The sequence below is a fragment of the Podarcis gaigeae genome, assembly GCF_964106915.1.
Source record: "Podarcis gaigeae genome assembly, chromosome: 13".
NCBI lineage: Eukaryota > Metazoa > Chordata > Lepidosauria > Squamata > Lacertidae > Podarcis > Podarcis gaigeae.
Genome location: NC_139689.1, coordinates 2,995,195 through 3,014,119, shown reverse-complemented (window position 1 = coordinate 3,014,119; position 18,925 = coordinate 2,995,195). Strand labels below are relative to the sequence as shown.

The following is an 18,925-nucleotide window of genomic DNA, read 5'->3' as shown; positions in this document are numbered from 1 at the left end:
TTATCTCTGCTTTTTTATCTTCTGTAACATGTAGGATCAGTGTCTGCTCTCAGCCTGTAATTTCCTTTTTTACGACTTTGAGAATTGTTTTCTGCTATAAATCAGGGGGGCCCTTGTCTAGGAGAAAAAAACATTGCCAAGGCCTTTTAGGCAGCTGGTCTTTTGCCTGGCATGAAACATTTGAAAATCTTTAAGATACAGGCCCTGATTGAAATATATAAGCTTTGATAAAAAATGCAGGCTTATGATTAGATGCCTCAATAGCAGAAGCTCAAAGCGTAGCAACAAACCAAGTTAGACGATATAGTGCATCGGTATAGAACAGGGGTAGGCAACCGAAGGCCCAGGGGCCGGATCCGGTCCAATTGCCTTCTAAATCCGGCCCGCGGGTGGTCTGGGAATCAGTGTATTTTTACAAGCGTAGAATGTGTCCTTTTATTTAAAATGCATCTCTGGGTTATTTGTGGGGCATAGGAATTTGTTCATATATTTTTTTTCAAAATATAGTCTGGCCCCCCACAAGGTCTGAGGGATGGTGGATGGGCCCCCTCTGCCCTTGTAATAAAAATTTAAGGTCTTATACATAAAATAAATGCTGCATTGTGCAAAATATGAGGAAGCCAGGGCTGAACTGATACTACCCTTGCTGGTACTTTTCCCGGGAAAATCAGAGGCTCACTATGTCAGGTTCCTATTGGAAGACCAGACAAATGCTAGAACATTAGCAGTGGCAAAGTTTTTATCGGTGGTTGCAAGAACAAATAATCCCTATATTCTGAACAAAATGCTTGTTTAACCTGGAGGTAGGCTGTCTGAATTGTGTATTGTTTTGTAATGATTTGTTGGGTCTCTGGACCGTAATAAAGATTGGTGATTAAAATAAATGTTCATAAATGTACCAATGTCTGGAGCAGCACAGGAAGACCTCCCTGAAACCATTTTGACTCCCAAGCTGACCAAATGTTTTCTCTGCAAGGAGGGAGGGGGTGAGGAGACCTTCCCATTGTCTCAGGAATGGGGAAATCGCCATCTCAAAGGAATGGCCAGAAAACCAGGAAAGGCAATCAGGTAAGGCATAACCTGGCAGACAGGGTAAAAACAAGGCACTCGGATTTCTGTTGTAGATCGCCTTTTCTGTGATGTAGGTATGATGTTTGTGGGGGGTGGTCTTGGGATACACCCCTTCTGTGATGTATGTATGATGTCTGGAGGGGTGGCCTGGAGCTCCAGGGCGGGCAATTTAAAATGTCTATATACAGGCAGGCACACCTTTGTTCTGGGTTCCTCCCCCTTTCCTGCGTGTGAGGGGAGCACCCTGTTGCAACAGATCAATAAAGATCAGGATTACTAGCTGCTTTGCTTCTCAATATTATCTGGTTGGCCTCTGTTCTTTTCTCCTGCTAATAGGGAACCTACGTAAGGACTCTATATGGGCTCTTGGATACCCCATAAGGGAAAAGGGCAGGTTTTTGTTTACAACACCCTGAGATGGGATCCTGCTCTCCCCCGCCCCCCCCCCCAGGCAAACAGCAAGGCCAAAGGGATGAGCGCAGCCGTTGTCTTTTTCCTTCACAAATCCTGTGAGCCTGTGACCTGGCTCAGGAACTAAGTATTTATCATTACAAAAGACTGGCCAGGCTCCCCAGGGTATCCAATCAAGTGACCATTAACAGGTAACCTGCCAGACAGGAGGTAAACAAAGCACTCAGATTTCTGTTGTAGACCGCCCTTACTGTGATGTATGTATGAATGTTTCTGGGGGTGGTCTTGATCTACAGGGTGGCAATTTCAAAAGTCTATATAAGGGCAGGCACACTTTTGTTCTGGTTTCCTCCTCCCTCCTGCGTGTGGTGAGTGAGGACCCTGTTGCAACAGATCAATAAAGATCAGGCTTACTAGCTGCTTTGCTTCTCAATATTCTCTGGTTGGCCTCTGTTATTTTCTCCTACCAATAGGGAACCTATGTAAGGACTCTATATGGGCTCTTGGGTACCCCATAAGGGGAAAAGGGCAGATTTTGGTTTGCAACAGTTCTCAAAGCAGCCAACCATTCCAGTTCCTCCTTCCTGCCCACCTACCCATTGCTGGAGTAGCGTTTAATGTTTAATAGACTATTGTATTTTAATATTTTGTTGGAATCCGCCCAAAGTGGCTGGGGAAACCCAGGCAGATGGGCAGGGTATAAATAAATTATTATTATTATTATTATTATTATTATTATTATTATTATTATTTGTCAGGGGCTCAGGAGCAGAGGCACAGGGGAGAGAGGAAATGGAGAGCGAAGGGGAAGAATCGGAGGGCAGCGTAGGGGAGTATGACAGTGGCCCGAGAGATTCCATGAGCCTCTCCAGCGAATCAGAAGATTCCCAGAAGGGGGCGCCGATGGCCAGGGCAAGGGGGGTCCCAGGGGGGACGTACCAGAAGCAAGGGAGGGAGCGCAGCAGCGGGAGATCAGGACCAGCTCCTCCACCAGAGCGTAGTGGGGGGGAAGAGTCCCATGCATCAGGGCCAGCTTCTCCTCCAGCAGGGAGAGAAGATGAATCAGGGCTGACCACGCCTCTGTTGGAGAGTGAGGGAACGGAGGCGAGGTCAGGCCCAGCTAGCCTCCCCGAAGGGGGAAGCAGTGACAGGAGCAGTGTAACGGTCAGGAGGAAGGTTGCCGGCTGGGCGCGCGCGCCAAGTTCAAATGTACAGGCGCGCGGGACGGCAGGAAACCCAGATTGGGAACCAGGTCCTAAAGCCCGCTGGAGGGAGGGGGAAGACTCAGGGGATTCAGCGTCAGAAGAGTCTAGAAAGGGAAGACCCCAGCGGACAGGCGGGCCCAGAGGAGAAAAGAGCAAAGGAAGAGGTGGAGCAAGGCTAGAGTCTTAAACTGGTGTCTGGGGGGAGGAGATTCCGACGGAGCTTCAGCGGTCTAGAGTTTGAGACGTAGAGCTGCGCACCGCAGCTTTGAAATCGAAACTGAACTTCAATAAAGACTTTTGTATATAACAAAAACTGGCGTTGGTCCTTTGTGAGCTGGGACCTCGGGCAGCTCTGACAATAGGTATATGAACCGTGTGTCTGAAATAGCAATCCTGAAGTCCTTTTGACTCTCCCAAACCATTTTGACTGTCAAATATTTCTCTGCAAGGAGGAAGGAAAGGGGAAAACCTCTCCGTTGTCTTTTGCTTACCTGTCTGAAGGGCTTATTTGTGTCTGAATAGGGTGAGCCTTTGACCTGGATTCAGGAAGTAAAGTATTAACCATCACAAAAGAATGGCCAGGCTGCCCAGGTAAAGCAATCAGGGACCCTTATCAGGTATCCTGGCAGACAGGATTTCTGCTGTAGACCGCCTCCTTCTGTGATGTTTTGGGGGTGATCTTGGGCTACAGGGTGGGCAATTTCAAGAGTCTATATAAGGGTTTGCGCACCATTGTTCAGGGTTCTCCTCCCTCCTGTGTGTGGTGAGGGGGTGTGATAAGAATTTTAAGGTCATAGATATATATTAAATGTTCATAAGCGTACCAACCAAGCACCTACATAGATCAGCACAGGAAGACCGACCTGGAACCATTTTTGATTCCCAAACTGACCAAATGTTTTCTCTGCAAGGTCAAAGTGGGAAACCTCCCCGTTGTCTTTTTCCTTCACAAATCCTGTCTTAAGGGCAGATTTAAGATATGAATAGGGTGTGAGCCTGTGACCTGGCTCAGGAACTAAGTATTTGTCATTACAAAAGACTGGCCAGGCTCCCCAGGGCATCCAATCAAGTGACCATTAAACAGGTAACCGCCCGACAGGAGGTAAACAAACCACTCAGATTTCTGCTGTAGACAGCCTCTTTCTGTGATGTGTGTATGATGTTCCTGGGGGTGGTCTTGATCTACAGGGTGAAAATTTCAAAAGTCTATATAAGGGCAGGCACACTTTTGTTTTGGGTTCCTCCTTCGTGTGGTGAGTGAGGACCTTGTTGCAACAGATCAATAAAGACCAGGCTTACTAGCGGCTTTGCTCCCTCGGTGGTGGCACCTGCCCTGTGGAACTCCCTCCCACCAGATGTCAAAGAGATAAACAACTACCTGACATTCAGAAGACATCTTAAGGCAGCCCTGTTCAGGGAAGTTTTTAATCTGTGATATTTTAGTGTATTTTTGGTTTCTATGGAAGCAGCCCAGAGTGGCTGGGGAAACCCAGCCAGATGGGCGGGGTACAAATAATAAATTATTATTATTATTATATTCTCTGGTTGGCCTCTGTTATTTTCTCCTGCCAATAGGGAACCCACCTAAGGACTCTTCATGAGTTCTTGGATACCCCGTAAGGGAAAAGGAGTAGTTTTCTTCCCCTTACAACATTATTTTTAATGTCAGTTTATAAATATTATTCTGAATAAATACAATAAAGTCAACTGACCCATATCTGGGAGCAGCACTCTGAAGAAAGGGAAACAAACATTCCTTTCGGAAGACAATCTCATGATGCTTTATTTGCTTTCGTAAAAGATACAGTTGGTTTCCTGTATAACCGTAGGTTTGTTTATTTTCATTTATCTATTGAATAAAATCAAACAGAACTTGGTTGTAAAATTTAAAAAAGCAGTTTATTTAGGTTCATAACTTGCAGATTTTCTGCCCTTGAGGCCGGGGTCTCAGACCTGCCTCATCTCAGTTATCCTGTCTTCACAAGATATATTTTCTGCTTTTATGTATTAAAGGGGATGAGGCAAAGTCAGGTCTCTGCCTAATCCTGAATGCACAGGATCGCATTGGTCTTGTGTGAACCTTACGTAGTTGGAAAAAAATAAAATAAACTTTATTAAAAAACCAGAAGCCTTTTTATTAGGAATTATAGGTACCGATATACTAAAGAAGCAGAAAGGACTTTTTATGTATGGGACAACAGCCGCTCGGATGCTACTAGTCCGGAGATGGAAAGAAGAAAGAGTCGCTAACTCAGGAAACAAGAACTTTTAATAAAAATGGGGGAAAATTACAAGCAGAAGACCTTAAGGTCCATGAATAATCATAGTTTAGAGGTCCCTGAGGAAGTCAGATTATCTTCCACCAGGGCCTTCTCAGTGGTGGCTCCGACCTGGTGGAATGCTCTGTCCCAGGAGACCAGGGCCTGCAGGATTTAACCTCCTTCCGCTGGGCCTGTAAGACAGAGCTATTCCGCCTGGCCTTTAATTTGAGTTCAGTCTGATCTTTTATTCCTCTTCCTTCCCTTTTTATGAAGATTACCCGCTCTGAGACCCCACAGCTAATTCTTCCCTGTCCTCCTCGCTGGCCCAAGTAGGACCAATTCAGCCAGCTAGCCCTGGGGAATATCTAATTGATTTTTGATTTTTGAATTTTATTGTTATTCGTGTTTTTATACTGTATTTTATGCTGCTTTTATAATTAAGTGTTTTAAATTTGTTGTTAGTTGCCCTGAGCTTGGTTTTTGAACCAGGAAGGGCAGGGCGGGGTATAAATCAAAAATTAATAATAATAATAATAATAATAATAATAATAATAATAATAATAATATTTAAGAGACCACTGCAAGCAGATGGAAACACTAGCAGGGTTTTAATTTCACTTGTACCATAACAATTACCATGGATAATATGGATTGATATAAAATATAGATTATGGAATAATATACAGTTATAAAAGTTGAGAACGAGATCCACGGAGGGTGGGGGAAGTCGTGAGTAATCTCTATATATATGGAGATGTATTTGGCTTGTTTAAATTTTGTATTTGAAATGATTTTCAAAAAAAGAAAGCATAAATACAACTAGAAAAGAAATCGCTTGTGTGGAATTCTCCGTGTCAGAGTGACAGAACCGGGTTTTTTGGAGGGGACCTTCCTGTTTCCTCTATTTATTTATTTTTAAAGATTCTTTATTACAAAACAATTTACACAGAACATAAACAAAGTGACAAACAACATAAACAGACCATAGACACTGACTAACAACACCTCATTTGACATTACACACCCTTTAACTTCCAATTCACCTCATTGCGCTTTTTATACCTTAATAGTCTATAGGCAGCTTCATTTTTATTATTCTTTCCCGTTAATTATCAGTAGAAATTTTCACGTCATAATTTCCTTAAACTCCAAGATTCAATCCTAATCTGTCAGGAGATTTGTGTCATTACAGTACTTTTAAAGATATTCTTTAAACGTTATCCAATCTTTACTAAATTTCCGGCCGGAATTTCCTCTTAATTCTCCCAGTCATCCTTGCAAGTTCCGAATATTCTATCATCTTTGCTTGCCAACCAGTTTTTGTGGAGATGACATCGCTTTTCCAATTCAGTGGTGCCTTGCAAGACGAAATTAATCCGTTCCGTGAGGCTCTTCGTATAGCGGTTTTTTCGTCTTGCGAAGCAAGCCCATTGACGGCTTAGCGGATTAGCGCTATTAGCGGTTTAGTGGCTTTTAGCGGATCAGCTGATAAGCGGCTTAGGGCTTAGGAAAAGGGGGAAAAACCCCGCAGGAACTCGCAAGACATTTTCGTCTTGCGAAGCAAGCCCATAGGGAAATTCGTTTTGCGAAGCGCCTCCAAAACGGAAAACCCTTTCGTCTAGCGGGTTTTCCGTCTTGCGAGGCGTTCGTCTTGCGGGGCACCACTGTTTTTTTGCTATTAAAATCCTCGCCGCTGTGGCTGCATACATAAAGAGGGTTCTGTGGGGTTTTTTTTTTTTTAGATCAGTGGACAGAACACCTAACAAAAAGGCTTCAGGGTTTTTTTTTCCGAAACGAGAATTTGAAGATCGTTTTGAGTTCCTTGTCTATTATGTCCCAAAATTCTCTTCTCTTGGTGCAGTACCACCACACGTGCATAAAGGCACCAACTTCCTTCCTCTTTTCTCTAGAGGCCCAGCTCCATCTCGCACATCCAGGGGAACCGGCGAGAGCAGTGGTTGTCGTTCCAAAGGCCATTGGAATAAGCCTGCACACAGTCCTCTCCGCCTCCCAGTCCGTGGCCGTACCAGTGGTCCGGCTGCCCTTCAGCCCAGTCCCTAAAACAACAGAACCAAAAAAAATCCATCATTTGCAGTCTTCTTGAAAGGAGGGATGGGGAAGACATTTAATGCATCGCTGATGTTACGATATACGATATACGATACGATACGATATCTTTATTGTCATTGTCCCATACAGAACAATGAAATGGAAAAACTACATAAAACATTCAAAAACCCCTAAAAACTCTGAAACCACATTTTAAAATACACTATACTATACTATACTATACTATACTATACTATACTATACTATAAAAATCCCTAAAAACTCTGAAACCCCATTTTAAAATACACTATACTATACTATACTATACTATACTATACTATACTATACTATACTATACTATACTATACTATACTATAAAAATTCCTAAAAACTCTGAAACCCCATTTAAAAATACACTATACTATACTATACTATACTATACTATACTATACTATACTATACTATACTATACTATAAAAATTCCTAAAAACTCTGAAACCCCATTTTAAAATACACTATACTATACTATACTATACTATACTATACTATACTATACTATACTATACTATACACTATACTGTAGAGATGTTGTTCTCCGATTTAGGTAAAAAAAGGTAAAGGTAAAGGATCTCTGTGTGGGGATGTTCAGGAAGGCAGGAGAGGATACCGTATTTTTCCTTCTATAACACGCAGATTTTTTCTTCTAAAAAGGAAGGGGAAATGTCTGTGCGTGTTATAGAGCGAATGTGTGGTCCCTGGAGCCGAAAAATCATGCAAAAATCAAATCGCGGCGCTGCACGCTGCACGGAGAAGCGAAACCTGAAAAGAGGAAGCGGCTGCTTTCCTGCATTCTGCCTCAGGGTCTTACTGCCCACCCTCCTCTGTTTCGTTGCTGTGTTTGCTGAAACGGAACAAAGAGCAGGGAAAGCCCCTCCCCTCCAGGCAAGCTCCGTTGCTGCTGGGGGAGAGGGAGAGAGAGGGGGGAAGGGAGAGAGGGGGGAGGGGGAGGGAGGGGGAGGGAGGGAGGGAGAGGGGAGGGAGGGAGGGGGAGAGAGAGAGAGAGAGAGAGAGAGATGGCTGGCTTGGGTGGGGGGAAACTTTTGCCTTTCTTTCCTCCCTCCCGTTAAATCCCTCTCCTGCATTCTTAGCCAGCTGCTTCTCTGCACACCCCTCTAATGTCCCTTCTTTGTTTTTCCTTCGCTCCCCACTTAAAATGTGGTTACAAAGCATGGATCCTCAGGACCTTTGCATTGGGTCACCCCAAATTCACCATCAGATCACATAGCATGTCCATGGCTACAGCCTGCACCAAAAAAATCACGCACCCACTGTTGCCTGGGGCTGCAATGGTGCAAAAATGTGGTTAAAAAGCATGGATCCACAGGAATTCTCAGGATTTTGGCATTGGGTCACCCCAAATTCACCATCAGATCACATAGCATGTCCATGGCTACAGCCTGCCCCCCCAAAATCACGCACCCACTGTTGCCTGGGGTTGCAATGGTGCAAAAATGTGGTTAAAAAGCATGGATCCACAGGAATTCTCAGGATTTTGGCATTGGGTCACCCCAAATTCACCATCAGATCACATAGCATGTCCATGGCTACAGCCTGCCCACCCCCAAATCACATACCCACTGTTGCCTGGGGCTGCAATGGTGCAAAAACGTGGTTACAAACCATGGATCCACATGGATCCTCAGGATCTTTGCATTGGGTCAGCCCAAATTCACCATCAGAGCACATAGCATGTCCATGGCTACAGCCTGCCCCCCAAAAATCACGCACCCACTGTTGCCTGGGGCTGCAATGGTGCAAAAACGTGGTTACAAACCATGGATGCACAGGGATTCTCAGGATTTTTGCATTGGGTCAGCCCAAATTCACCATCAGATCACATGTCTGTGGCCACAGCATGAAGCACAAAAATGATACATCCACTGTTTCATTCAGAATGTTTTTTCCCTTGTTTTCCTCCTCTAAAAACGATGTGCGTGTTATGGTCAGGTGCGTGTTATAGAGCGAAAAATACGGTATATTGTTTATTACTCTCCTTCCTAACTTGCGCTAGGGATGCGGGTGGCACTGTAGGTTAAACCACAGAGCCTAAGGCTTGCCGATCAGAAGGTTGGCGGTTCAAATCCCCGCGACGGGGTTAACTCCTGTTGCTCGGTCCCTGCTCCTGCCAACCTAGCAGTTCAAAAGCACAAAGTGCAAGTAGATAAACAGGCACCGCTCTGGCGGGAAGGTAAACGGCGTTTCCGTGCGCTGCTCTGGTTCGCCAGAAGCGGCTTAGTCCTGCTGGCCACATGACCCGGAAGCTGTGCGCCGGCTTCCTCGGCCAATAAAGCGAGATGAGCGCCGCAACCCCAGAGTCGGCCAGGACTGGACCTAATGGTCAGGGGTCCCTTTACCTTTACCTTTAACTTGTGCTTTTACTTAGCAGAGTTTTACAGTCCCGCTTGGACTACTGCCACGCACTCTACGTGGGGCTACCTTTGAAGGTGACCCGGAAACTACAACTAATCCAGAATGCGGCAGCCAGACTGGGGACTGGGAGCGGCCACCAAGACCACATAACACCAATCTTGAAAGACCTACATTGGCTCCCAGTACGTTTCCGAGCACAATTCAAAGTGTTGGTGCTGACCTTGAAAGCCCTAAATGGCCTCAAAGACCCAGTATCCTTGAAGGAGCATCTCCACCCCCATTGTTCTGCCCGGACACTGAGGTCCAGCTCCGAGGGCCTTCTGGCAGTTCCCTCATTGCGAGAAGCAAAGCTATAGGAAACCAGGCAGAGGGCCTTCTCGGTGGTGGCACCTGCCCTGTGGAACGCCCTCCCATCAGATGTCAAAGAGATAAACAACTACTTTACATTCAGAAGACATCTGAAGGCAGCCTCTTGTGACAGAGTGTTCCACCAAGTTGGGGCCACGGCTGAAAAGGCCCTGGCTCTGGTTGAGACCAGCCTAACCTCCCTGTGGCCTGGGACCTCCAAGATGTTTTTATTTGAAGACCATAAGGTCCTCCGTGGGACATACCAGGAGAGGCAGCCCCAGAGATATGAGACTCCACCCCCAAAAGTACACAACTACATTTTCTCCCAAGACAGAAGGATTCCGGCATTAATTATTAGTGCCAAAACAGTCTAAGCAGCTTATGAGCGTGAGAATAAATTACACGGGCGTTAAAATCTCCGCACCCAGAATTTAAACACACAATGCAAATTGCCTTTCTTGGAACACTCTGTAAAAGTGAGATATAGTCTTTCTTTCTTTCTTTCTTTCTTTCTTTCTTTCTTTCTTTCTTTCTTAACATAAGCTGGGCCCTGAGGCAGGATGCTGAGTATAGTGTACATTAGGGCAGGGGGCTGGAGTCTGACTGGGGAGAGGGGGGGTGGTTTGTGGGGAACTGCGCCGGCCAGGAGGCAAGAATCAGGGGTTGGGGGAAGCTTCAGAGCAGGGGGGTGGAGGGATCGGAAGAAGAGTCAGGCCAGGAAAGTGTAGGACCGGGCGCTGCGCAGTCTCTCCTGCACCAGAGCCAGAAGGGGAATAATAATAATAATAATATTTTTTTATTTATACACCACTCTTCCCGGTTCAAAAACCGGGCTCAGGGCGGCTAACAACAAATTTAAAACACTTAATTATAAAAGCAGCATAAAATACAGTATAAAAACATGAATGACGATAGAATTCAGTTTAGGGGAAATAAGCATTAAATAATCCCCAGGGCTAGCTGGCTGAATTGGACCTACTTGGGCCAGCGAGGAGACCAGGGGAGAATTAGCTGTGGGGTCTCAGAGCGGGTGAGGGAAGGGAAGGGAAATAAAAGATCAGGCTGAATTCAAATTAAAGGGCCCTGGTCTCCTGGGACAGAGCAGTCCACCAGGACGGAGCCACCACTGAGAAGGCCCTGGCCCTGGTGGAGGATAATCTGACATCCTTAGGGCCCTGGACCTCTAAACTATGGTTATTCATGGACCTTAAGGTCCTCTGTGGGGCAGACCAGGGGAGGCGGTCCCGTAGATACGAGAGCCCTAAGCCACAAAGGGCTTTAAAGGTCAAGACCAGCACCTTGAACCCAACCCTGTACTCCACCAGGAGCCAGTGCAGCTGGAAAATCACTGGGTGAATCTGCTCCCATGGCAGGGACCCGGTGAGGAGCCTCGCTGCAGCATTCTGCACCCACTGGAGTTTCTGGGTCAGCTTCAAGGGCAGCCCCACGTAGAGCGAATTACAGTAGTCAAGCCTGGAGGTGACTGTTGCATGGATCACTGTGGCCAGGTCGGGGCGGGAAAGGTAAGGGACCAACTGCTTGATGCAGCGAAGATGGAAAAATATCACCTTAGCTGTTGCTATAACCTGCGCCTCCATGGAAAGGAATGAAAAGGAAAGAGCAGAGGACTTTTCCAGGAAGGCGCCGTCTCTGGCTGCAGGCATGCAGCCCGCCAGGGGAAGGTATATAAACTGGCAGAATGGAAATTGTCCCCTGTTGCTGCAACTTTGCCATAAAGCACAGAGGTGGGAATAGCCACCATATGCTAATTTGGTGTGCTTCAGAAGTGACTTTAATAATAATAATAATAATAATAATAATAATAATAATAATAATAATAATTTATTTGTACCCAGCCCATCTGGCTGGGTTTTCCCAGCTACTCTGGGTGGCTTCCAACAAAGATTAAAAATTGAATGTTATCTTTGGCGTTTCCGAGCACAATTCAAAGTGTTGGTGCTGACCTTTAAAGCCCTAAACGGCCTCAAAGGCCCAGTAGACCTGAAGGAGCGTCTCCACCCCCATCGTTCTGCCCGGACACTGAGGTCCAGCTCCGAGGGCCTTCTGGCGGTTCCCTCCCTGCGAGAAGCCAAGTTACAGGGAACCAGGCAGAGGGCCTTCTCGGTGGTGGCACCCGCCCTGTGGAACTCCCTCCCACCAGATGTCAAAGAGAACAAGAACTACCAAACTTTTAGAAGACATCTGAAGGCAGGCCTGTTTAGGGAAGCTTTTAATGTTTGATGCATTACTGTATTTTAATATTTTGTTGGAAGCCGACCAGAGTGGCTAGGGAAACCCAGCCAGATGGGCGGGGTATAAATAATAAATTATTATTATTATTATTATTATTATTATTATTATTATTATTATTATTATTGGCACTTCCTCCCAGAGTCTTGCTGGTCAAGCCTCGTGTTTCTTTTATTAATCAGAGTCCAATCCTTCCTTGCTTTTGGGATGCAACAGGGGATTTCTTTAGCTGCGATGACAGCACTGCAGAGGGTTGGGTGGAGTGGGAAACAGCTGCGTCTGTGCATGGGGCATCAAAACTCACTCTTGCTGGAGCATATAAGAAGTCCCGTCCACCCACTTCCAGACTCCCGTGACGTCCGTCAGGCCAATCCATATGTCAACGGACCTCCAGCGCTGACTCACGAATCTCTGGAGGGGGGGGGGAGAGAAAAACGCCGCTGCATGTCAGAGAGCAAGCAGGCAATAAATCACACCGTTCAAAGTCAGAGTTAACCCTTTATTAGCGAGAACAGGGCCGGATTTGGGTTTGACGAAGCCCTAAGCCACTGAAGGTAATGGGGCCCTTTCTATGTCCAGCTGTCCTTTGCCAACAACAAATTGTCGCTGTTTTTTTGTGTTGAATATATGCCATATGGTCATTTATGGACCTCATAGGTATCTCAAGCCATTTGAACATGCAGAATGTAGGCACCCTATATATAGAAAGGAGCAAACCTGTGATATTTTAGGGAACAGGCTAGCAGGTGGGGCCCATTACTTACATCATAGGAGAATAAAAGGTAAAGATAAAGGGACCCCTGGTCATTAGGTCCAGTCGCGGACGACTCTGGGGTTGCGGCGCTCATCTCGCTTTACTGGCCGAGGGAGCCGGCGTACAGCTTCCAGGTCATGTGGCCAGCATGACTAAGCCGCTTCTGGCAAAACCAGAGCAGCGCACAGAAACACCATTTACCTATTTATCTACTTGCACTTTTGACGTGCTTTCAAACGGGGATTCGAACCGCCGACCTTCTGATCACATGTCTGAAAACCCACAGAAAAAGTCCTGAAACCATTTTGTCCCTCCCAAATTGACCTCAAATATTTCTCTGCAAGGTTGAAGGAAAATGGAAAAGCCTCCCCATTGTCTTTTCGGTTCACAAATCCTGTCTTAAGGGTATGTCTGTGTATGAATAGGGTGTGAGCCTGTGACCTGGCTCAGGAACTGAGTATTGTCTTTACAAAAGACTGGCCAGGCGCCCCAGGGTATCCAATCAAGTGACCATTAACAGGTAACCTGCCAGACAGGAGATAAACAACGCACTCAGATTTCTGTTGTAGACCGCCTCTTCTGTGATGTAGGTATGATGTATCTGGGGGGTGGTCTTGGACTCCAGGGCAGGCAATTTAAAATGTCTATATAAGGGCAGGCACACCTTTGTTCTGGGTCCTCCTCCTTTCCTGCGGGTGAGGGGAGCACCCTGTTGCAACAGATCAATAAAGATCAGGCTTACTAGCTGCTTTGCTTCTCAATATTCTCTGGTTGGCCTCTGTTCTTTTATCCAACCGAAGGAGAACCTGCAAAGGACTCTATAAGGGCTCTTGTGTCCCCCATAAGGGAATAAGGGCTGATTTTTGTTTATTACAATAGGAAAAGAAACCTTCGGGGGTAAAGGGTTGTTTGGTGAGGTGGGGGACCACCTTAGAATTTATCTAAGGGAGAACGGGCCCAATGGCAAAGAGGAATAGGAGTATAGCATCTAGATCAAGGGAAGTAATAGTGCCACTGTATTCTGCTCTGGTCAGACCTCACCTGGAGTACTGTGTCCAGTTCTGGGCACCACAGTTCAAGAAGGACACTGACAAACTGGAACGTGTCCAGAGGAGGGCAACCAAAATGGTCAAAGGCCTGGAAACGATGCCCTATGAGGAACGGCTAAGGGAGCTGGGCATGTTTAGCCTGGAGAAGAGGAGGTTAAGGGGTGATATGATAGCCATGTTCAAATATATAAAAGGATGTCACATAGAGGAGGGAGAAAGGTTGTTTTCTGCTGCTCCAGAGAAGCAGACACGGAGCAATGGATCCAAACTACAAGAAAGAAGATTCCACCTAAACATTAGGAAGAACTTCCTGACAGTAAGAGCTGTCTGACAGTGGAATTTGCTGCCCAGGAGTGTGGTGGAGTCTCCTTCTTTGGAGGTCTTTAAACAGAGGCTTGACAGCCATATGTCAGGAGTGCTCTGATGGGGTTTCCTGCTTGGCAGGGGGTTGGACTCGATGGCCCTTGGGGTCTCTTCCAACTCTAGGATTCTATGATTCTATTCTAGGAAAAAGTGCCGTCGCGCCCATCTCAAGGACTGCACATCCCCAGGCACTCCGAAGCGCCTGACTCCCTTTGCCACCCACCCACCACCCTGGGAGAGGCCTCCAAAACCCACCCCCACCACCTACTTTCTCTTTCGGCGAGTTGATGATCACCAAGTGAGCCTCTTTCTTCTCGCAGTCCAGCTTGGCCTGGTTCCAAGAAGCCGCGTCCTGAGACATCCAATAGCAGCTCTCCTCAAAATTCTTCCAGCCTTTTGGGCAGCACCCGGTTTTGCTCCCTATAGCAGACGGTGGAGGGGAGAGGAAAGGTTTGAGGAGTGGTTACCTGTTTGCAAGAGCTGCACCCATAACCCCCCCACCTCTGTGGGAGGGGGGAAATGTTTTCGGCACTGTTATAAGAAAAAAATCCTGCTTTTCCCCTTATGGGGTATCCAAGAGCCTGTCTAGCATGGGTGGGCAAACTAAGGCCCGGGGGCAGGATCCGGCCCAATCGCCTTCTCAATCCGGCCCGCAGACGGTCCAGGAATCAGCATGTTTTTACATGAGTAGAATGTGTCCTTCTATTTAAAGGAGATGAAATAAATGGAGTTGTGGAGTTAGAAGGGTCCCCCAGAGGTCAACCCCTTGCAATGCGGGAATCTCAACTGAAACTTAATTCTCTGTCCAGTTCTGGGCACCTCCGTTTAAGAAGGAGATGGACAAGCTGGAAGATGTGCAGAGGAGGGTGACCAAGATGACCAAGGGCAGGCACCCCCAAAATTGGCCCTCCAGCTGTTTTGGGACTACAATCCCCATCATCCCTGACCACTGGTCCTGTTAGCTAGGGATGATGGGAGTTGTAGTCCCAAAACAGCTGGAGGGCTGAGTTTGGGGATGCCTGACGAAGGGTTTGGGCATGGGTAGGCAAATTAAAGCCCAGGGGCCAGATCCGGCCCAATCGCCTTCTCAATCCGGCCCGCGGACAGTCCAGGAATCAGCGTGTTTTTACGTGAGTAGAATGTGTCCTTTTCTTTAAAGGAGATGAAATAAATGTGCGATCTCTTACCGTTGCTTCTCATCTCCACTAACTCACAGCGGAAAGCCCTTGTGTCTTGCTTTAAGGTGTCCAACTGGCCTTCGACTTGTTTCTTGACTGGAAGAAAAGACAGAGGAGAAAGGAGCGTATTGCAAAGCGAGCGAGGCTGCACACTTTCTTCCTGGCCAAATCCTGAGCACACTGGGGAAACCAGCGTCCTACCCAGGGGAGTCTTAAACATATGCGGTGCCGGGGTGCGGTGCTTGTAAAAAAAAGTTTGCCCTTTTTCCCTTATGGGATACCCAAGAGCCCTTATAGAGTCCTTACATAGGTTCCCTATTGGTAGGAGAAAATAACAGAGGCCAACCAGAGAATATTGAGAAGCAAAGCAGCTGGTAAGCTTGATCTTTATTGATCTGTTGCAACAGGGTCCCCCACTCACCACACGCAGGAGGGAGGAGGAACCCCAAACAATATGGACATTTTAATTCCCAGCCCTGGAGCTCAAGACCACCCCACCAAACATCATACATACATCACAGAAGGGGTGTAACCTAAGACCACCCCCCAGATACATGATACCTACATCACAGAAAAGGCGGTCTACAGCAGAAATCTGAGTGACTTGTTTATCTGCCAGGTTACCTGTTTAATGGTCACTTGATTGGATTGCCTGGGGAGCCTGGCCAGTCTTTTGTAATGACAAATACTTAGTTCCTGAGCCAGGTCACAGCCTCACACCCTATTCATATCTTAAGACAGGATTTGTGAAGGAAAAAGACAATGGGGAGGTTTCCCACTTTGACCTTGAAGAAATAATTGAGGTCAATTTGTTCAGGACTTTTTTTCCTGTGGGGTTTTCAGACATGTGGTTTATATATTTATGTGCGTGTTTGCTTGGTACATTTATGAACACGTATTACATATCTATGGGGACGCGGGTCACTCTGTGGGTTAAACCACAGAGCCTAGGACTTGCCGATCACAAGGTCGGCGGTTTGAATCCCCGCAACGGGGTGAGCTCCCGTTGCTCGGTCCCTGCTCCTGCCAATCTAGCAGTTTGAACGCACGTCAGAGTGCAAATAGATAAATAGGTACCGCTCTGGTGGGAAGGTAAACGGCGTTTTCGTGCGCTGCTCTGGTTCGCCAGAAGCGGCTTAGTCATGCTGGCCACATGACCCGGAAGCTGTACGGCAGCTCCCTCGGCCAGTAGAGCGAGATGAGCGCCGCAACCCCAGAGTCAGCCACGACTGGACCTAATGGTCAGGGGTCCCTTTACCTTTATTACATATCTAAGACCTTAAAATTCTTATCGCAGCGGCAACTGACCAAAGCCAGGTCCTTCATGTGAGCAGAATGCGCTGGGCACTAATCCCAGGTGCGCAGTAGCTGCAGTGCTCTGACGGGCTCGGCTTTGCTCTGCAGCGGCTGTCAACTCTTCCCAATCCCAGACTCCAAATCTCGGCCCCAGACTTCCGGCCTGGCGCCCCTGAGAGCCCGGCGCACGGGTGCCCCACACCCCTAGCGCCTATGGGTAAGACGGCCCTGGCCCCACCAAACTTCCGAGCTAGCACAGCGGAGCCGCAGGTCTCTCGGTGAGATCTGAGGCCAGAGCGACTGTGCTGGTGCTGGGGGCTAACCAAGAAGTGAGGTCCGAGTCCAGTCCGAGGTCGATGGTGCAGTATCGAGGCTGTCTGCCAAAGCTGAAGCAAGGTCCAAGGCAGGGAGTCGGGTGAGGTCAGGAACTCTGGCAGAAGAGCCGGACAGGGTGCAGGCAGGAACAGGTAACCAACAATGTTGCTTCCGCAACCTGGGACTGGGCTGGCTGGCTTTTATCTGCCCCGAGGCATAGGGCGGCCCCGATCCTCAGGTGACTCGCCTCTCCTGTCCTGAAGGCGAGCACTCCTCCTGCAGGAACTTAGTTCCCTCTGCCTCTCTGCCCTGAGCCTCTGCAGCTCAGGAGAGGCTGGAGGGTTACCGGACCCAGAGGCAACCTCCGCTTCCCCTGACAGTGCTGAGAGTGGAGCACCTGCAGGCAATGGGTCCTCCATCACCTCAGGAGCCAGAGCAGACTCAGCTGGTGCCTGCACCTGAGGACCCAGCACAGGTGAGGACCCTTCAGGCTCAGGCTCAGGCCCCAGCCCCGGCTCAGCTGGTTCTGGAGGCGGGGACTCCTGTGCAGGCTGGGATTCCTCAGGTTCAGCCTCTGAGTCCGAATCCCAGGCCATCACAGCGACTCAGGTTCAACAAAGGACGCTTTGCTTTTCCCAGCAGCGCAGCTCAGGTCTTGCAAAGCGTCCGTTTGCCAGGCCTAAGGTCTGAGCTCTGGTGTGCTTTCCTGCCGCCCCTGGCCAACCAAGATTACAAAGCGTCCTGTTGGAAGCAGCAAGGTGCAAAGGAGCTGTTGGAAATATATATATACACACAAATAAAGCTGTATTCGATGGACGAAAGGATATATGATGCCTGACGTGATTGAGAAGCGTGGCACCGGGGACGGAGAATTTTAAAGCATTAAAATTAAAAATTAAAACAAGGAGAGGCAAGACAGAGGTGAAGATATGCTTCAGAGGTCCAGACTATGGGGAGCTCCAAAAAATCAATAATTATAATTTGGATTATAATTTGGTCTTTTTTATTTTCGTTTTTTATTTTAATTGGATTATGATTAGATATATTCATTGGATGCTTTTTATTGGAAAATTAATAAAAATGATTTTTTAAAAAAGGAGTTGTGGGGGGGACTTGCACCCACACCACGTATTGCATGCTCATTCACGGGGCCACCCACCTTTCTCCATCTTCGAAACCTGGTCGTTCATTGTTTTCTCCAGCATGGCCAGTTTCGTTCTGGTGCCGTTCCCTGGAATCGGAAACACGGCGGCGATGTGAAAAACTGCTTCCTGTTTGCGCTTCTTCTTCTTTCCTCATCCCTCCCCAATCCTCTTTCCTTGTGTGTCGCGTTTTTCAGATCGGACGCTGAAGCACAGAGACCACCTTTGCAAGCTGCTCTAGGAGAGCTTTTTGGTGGCTGAGATGCAGGGCGAAAGGGCTTTGGTTGGAGGAAGGCAGCAGACCAATAACAGGATGCCCACTGTCTCTGTGTAGTCTGCTCTAACCACTGGGGAGCAGCACCTCCTCCTGCTCCTCCCATCCCTTCACTTACTCTTCTCTTGGATGCTGCTGAGTCCCGCTTTCACCGTCAGGTTCAGACTCTTGAGAGCCTCCTTCGCCGCCGCTTGATCTCCGCTGAAACGAGCCCCTGGTGGGAAGCAGGTGAAGAGCAAAATTTGAACTCGGCTCTTTCCCTTTCACACACGCTCACCCCTTCTTTCTTGGCACGGACGCTTGGCACACGCTCGTCTCCTGCTTGACACACTCCCCTCACCCCGGTTTACAAACATAAGAATTGCAGAATCATAGAATTAGAATTAGACATCATGCGAAAGGCTGGGCTGGATGAATCTCTAGCCGGAATTAAGATTGCCGGAAGAAATATCAACAACCTCAGATATGCAGATGACACAACCTTGATGGCAGAAAGTGAGGAGGAATTAAAGAACCTTTTAATGAGGGT

General features: G+C 47.5%; 1 protein-coding gene across 1 annotated transcript in view; it reads right to left on the bottom strand.

The window, feature by feature from the left end:
- Window positions 1–6,756: 6,756 nt before the first annotated feature.
- The window catches only part of LOC310828979 (asialoglycoprotein receptor 1-like), a 40,295-nt gene continuing 28,126 nt past the window's right edge, over window positions 6,757–18,925 (bottom strand). Inside the window, exons 4-9 of the mRNA XM_083707104.1 lie at window positions 18,515–18,610; window positions 18,140–18,211; window positions 15,379–15,465; window positions 14,460–14,611; window positions 12,330–12,436; window positions 6,757–7,005 (exon numbers count right to left, since the gene is read on the bottom strand). Of these exons, the coding sequence (XP_083563230.1) occupies window positions 6,855–7,005; window positions 12,330–12,436; window positions 14,460–14,611; window positions 15,379–15,465; window positions 18,140–18,211; window positions 18,515–18,610 (665 nt within the window). The 3' untranslated portion in view covers window positions 6,757–6,854. The remainder of the gene's footprint in view (window positions 7,006–12,329; window positions 12,437–14,459; window positions 14,612–15,378; window positions 15,466–18,139; window positions 18,212–18,514; window positions 18,611–18,925) is intronic.